Source organism: Phragmites australis, chromosome 13, assembly GCF_958298935.1.
Source record: "Phragmites australis chromosome 13, lpPhrAust1.1, whole genome shotgun sequence".
Lineage (NCBI taxonomy): Eukaryota > Viridiplantae > Streptophyta > Magnoliopsida > Poales > Poaceae > Phragmites > Phragmites australis.
In genome coordinates, this window is record NC_084933.1 from 14,273,736 (window position 1) to 14,278,196 (window position 4,461).

General features: G+C 48.9%; 1 protein-coding gene across 2 annotated transcripts; it reads left to right on the forward strand.

Moving 5' to 3' along the window:
- The first annotated feature begins 1,139 nt into the window (after positions 1-1,139).
- On the forward strand, positions 1,140-4,125 carry LOC133889285 (heavy metal-associated isoprenylated plant protein 7). Of its 2 annotated transcripts, XR_009903895.1 has the most exons (6): positions 1,140-1,330; positions 1,442-1,652; positions 2,421-2,635; positions 2,801-2,888; positions 3,341-3,932; positions 3,965-4,125. XR_009903895.1 is itself a non-coding variant. In XM_062329796.1 (5 exons), the coding sequence occupies exons 1-5, from the start codon at positions 1,322-1,324 to the stop codon at positions 3,856-3,858; spliced, it is 1,041 nt and encodes a 346-aa protein (XP_062185780.1). In that variant the 5' UTR covers positions 1,140-1,321; the 3' UTR covers positions 3,859-4,125. The 2 variants fall into 2 exon arrangements, 1 of the variants encoding a protein (XP_062185780.1); XM_062329796.1 differs by having other exon boundaries at positions 3,341-4,125.
- The last annotated feature ends 336 nt before the right edge of the window (positions 4,126-4,461 follow it).

Sequence of the window (4,461 nt, forward strand, 5' to 3'; positions counted from 1 at the left end):
ACTTTGAGAAGACGGCCACAGGAACACGGCAACAAGGGGGGTCTTGAAGGCCTCGATAACTTTTTATTTGTAGTTCTGTGCTACCCAATGGATGCATTTCACTAGTGCCTATGGTGCAAATTGAGGGGGAAAATATCATATCGTACAAACATAGTGTTCTTACATAGATAGATGTTGTTTAGAATGCACGTAATTAAAATAGACAATGCTATTTATCTGTTAATTGAAAAATAGGGTAGAAATCTGTCGAATTTCTTAAGGTACGATCCGCGCCAAGATTCACACTGCCTTCTTCCGCGTGACTACTCCAATGAGCTCGTCTTCTCTAGCGACGGCTATGGTTAGGGTTAAGGTTAGGGGTTGGGTTTAGGGTGTTAGGATTCGGGAGGATTTGTGATCCCCGGATTTAGAGGGAAGCCCCGGGGAGATTGCCGGCCCGACGGTGGAGGCGGTTGCGGGGGTGGGGTGGTGAGGTGGCGGGGGCATCATGATCGTAGTGGTTAGCGACGGTGGCTGTTGAGGGTGGCAGATCCGGCGGTAGGGGCACCATCAGAGCCAGTCGGGGAGATGGTGGTGGTGGAAGAGCGCGGGGAGGAGAAGCGGTGGCGACGGAGGAGGGAGAGGGGCGACAGAGGAGGGAGGGCCACGCTAGCGCCGGGCACGGTGTCGGGGAGATGGTGGGGAGGCGATGTGTGGGTTAGGGAGGAGGTGAGGCAATGTGTGGATCGAGAGATAGCAGGTGAGAACGAAGAAGGGTGATGCGGGCTTAGATGTATGTAGGCTTCTAATCGTAACCATCAAGTCCATCTCACGGCTCAAAGTTTGACTAATTTGGATGGATCAAATCTTTCAATAGGCAGCTAGCCACTCTCAATTAAAATTTACAAATTTTGACCGTTATGCACACAAAAGTACTAAGATTTGTCATATGAAAGAGATATTACTATATTTGTTATGGGAAACACTTGAAATGATTATATTCCCAATAACTTTTGATAATAAACTCGTAGAAAAGCAACTCGCGCCATGTCCAAAACTTGGTCATTGGATGATCTTCATCCAGGGACGACACAGACAAATACAATCACACACATTATTTCACCAAATGTAGAGAGAGAGAGAGAGAGAGAGAGAGAGAGAGAGCCCAAATCATTTCCATGCGGATCTTGCAGCAGCCCTTTGCGGCGCCCACCCGCTACATAAGGTGACACCACCCCACGCCCCACCGGCGTCACAAGCACACTAGCACAGAGCCACCACTAACCAAGAAGCAGAGACGTGAGAGCGACCAGAGCAGGGGAAGCAGAGCAAGGAGGCAGCCATGGGCGAGGTAAGGCAGAGACGTAGAAAAGCTGCTCGCCTTCCCTGCATTCCCGGGTAGGATCAGGAGGCGGCCTCGCTCTCGGCGACATCTTGATGGTTTTGCTTCGTGTGCTTGCAGGAGGCGAAGAAGGAGGCCAAGAAGGAGGAGGAGAAGCCCAAGGAGGCGGCGGAGGAGAAGGAGGAGGAGAAGCCCAAGGAAGGCGGGGAGGAGAAGAAGGAGGAGGAGTCGCCGCCGCCGCCTCCGCCGCCGGAGGAGGTGGAGATGCGGGTCTACATGCACTGCGAGGGCTGCGCCAGGAAGGTCAAGAAGATCCTCAAGCGGTTCGACGGTAATGCCTGCGTGCCTGTGCTAATCTCTGCTTCCGCTTCTTGCTTCGCTGGATAAGTCTCATTCTCGCGTGGGTTTCACTTTTGCCGTCTGCTAAACTTTTCTCGATTTCTTTGGTCATTTGGTGTCTGAACATTCTAGTGTATCTTAATTCAGAATAGAGATTTTTCAGTGGTACGCTGGGAAGGTTTTTTTTTATTCCTTTTGGTTGTGGAAAGGAGGCTAAAAATGAATCTGTTTGTTCATCAGGTTTAAGAGGCATGATGTGATTGAGATTTCAGAATTCTCTTTTCTTAATCCAGATTTGGGGTATTTCTAAGGTTGTTCTTAGAAGAATTCATATGATTTGTGGTGGGATTTGAAAGGGGTTAGGTGGGCCGTGGGCTAAGCTTTAAATAATCAGATTAACCTCGTCAATTAGATCTTTCATTTTCAATGGTTGCGATTGCACATGAATCTAGTTGATTAATGGTGGGGGAGAATGACTAGAGATCCGAGTGACTTTTAACTCCAAAATGTTCAGTACATTCCAAGAGAAAGGCAGCCTTGAGCATATGCCATTCAGAGCATATCCTCCAAAGCTCAAAAGTGAAGTTGATTCCTCAATCACCTGCAAATTCTCAAATGTTCCAAGCGTGATTGCATATTCTCCATGTACTACTGTACTACCAGTTGCTATCAAAGGAAATCTAAGATTCTTTAGCTCGAAGATTCATCTTTATGGTAATTGTGATAGTAGCACATCTGAAAACTTCTTTATTTACTGCAGGAGTTGAGGACGTGATTGCTGACTCGAAGGCGCACAAGGTGGTGGTGAAGGGGAGGAAGGCGGCCGCCGATCCCATGAAGGTGGTGGAGCGCGTCCAGAAGAAGACTGGCCGCAAGGTGGAGCTCCTCTCGCCGATACCGCCTCCGCCGGAGGAGAAGAAGGAAGAGGAGAAGAAGAAGGAGGAGCCCGAGCCGCCGAAACCCGAAGAGAAGGAGGTGAATGAGATAATTCTCATATGAACGTTGTGCTTGTTCCTGCATTGGCCATGCTACCCCCACATTGCAGTGGTTTTATGCTGATTTTATTTACTTGCACGGTTTGTAGTTCGTCAGAGGCTGACATCAGAGTGTTTCTTTTTCTTCTTTTGCTTGGTTTTGAAGCCGCCGGTGATCGCCGTCGTGCTGAAGGTCCACATGCACTGCGAGGCCTGTGCGCAGGCGACCAGGAAGAGGATCCTCAAGATGAAAGGTGCGTGCTTAATTGGCTTCGATTGGATTTCTAGTCCTCTTCATGTCTGTCCATATCATTTTCATGTCCTATCTCCTGACATTTTGTTTACTAAGCTCTGTGGTTGCAATTAGCTTGGTGATTCAGCATGGCAAAATCCAATCATTTTCTGATGAAATGATTGAAACTGAACCGTACCCCTCTTTAATTGCATGAGATGAAACAACGCCAAATGCAGCTAGCCTCCCAGTTCAACTTGCAAAGTTTCTCGAGACAAGATTAACTCCTTCTGAACACCTGCCTGTCTGACTAAAAATGAACCATATTGTTTAAAGGATATGAACACCTGCCTGTCTGACTAAAAATGAACCATATTGTTTAAAGGATTTTCTACTTAATATTACACTAGCTTAGTCTCAGACTCGGTAATACTTGCTCAGAGTGACAGCAAATTTTGGTTCGTCGTTCTGCAGGAGTGCAATCTGCAGAGCCAGACCTGAAGGCATCGGAAGTGACAGTGAAGGGTGTGTTCGAGGAGGCCAAGCTTGCCGAGTACGTGCACAAGCGCACCGGCAAGCATGCGGCTATAATCAAGTCCGAGCCGGTTAACCCACCCGAGAATGCCGGAGACGACAAGGCCAAGGAGGAGAAGGCGGCGGAAGGCGGCGACGAGAAGAAGGAAGACAAGGAGGAGGAGAAGAAGGATGCCAAAGACGGCGGCGGGGACGAGAAGAAAGACGAGAAAGGGAAGGAGGGTGAAAATGCCGCCGCCGGTGGCGAGGAGAAGGACAAGGACAAGGAGAAAGACCCCGCCGCCGTCGCCGCCGCCAACCTGTACATGCACTACCCGCGGTTCGGGTTCCCCGGCGGATACTACCCGCCGCCCCCGCCCGGCTACGTCTACCAGGCAGCCTACCCGCCGTCGTACCCGCCGCCGTACGCGCCGCAGATCTTCAGCGACGAGAACCCGAACGCGTGCTCCGTCATGTAAAAAGTTAGAAGCATGGGGTCTAGAGCGAGAAAGAATAAGAGTGGGACGAAAAGGGGGCGGCATAGCTTGGAGAGGTTGCCATTGCAGCAAATGCCCTTGAGCAGAGCGAATGGCAGCTTGAAGAAAGTACCAGGCTTTTGGCGGTTAGATTTCCATTTGTTTTCTAATCTTCTTTCCTTTTGTAATTTTAACCTTTTTTTCCTTTCTGGTATAAAGTAAGTCTGGACTCTCTTGTCAGTCTATGGATGCTATCTCTATGTAGTAGAATTTTTGCCTTGTACTGTCTCAACTTCAGTCTTCAGACTTCTGCAAGGGAAAAAACTGTATTCATACTATAGCCCATTAGATGTACCTTGTGCCTTGTTTCTAGCCTCATTTTTTACTCCCTCTAGGAACAAAACAACAGCTCCAGCAACTGTTGTATCATGGTGAAAAGGAAAGAATTTACTACTACAAGGGAGGTGAGGTGAGTGATGTGAAGGTTCTAGAGGTGATGCATGGTGAATTTGCAGAGGTAGGACTAGGGGACAGTGTGTATGGGGCATGTGATGGGTCCATTGTGCGTGACCCAAAATCCTAGGTGGATCGCAACGTCAATTTCGA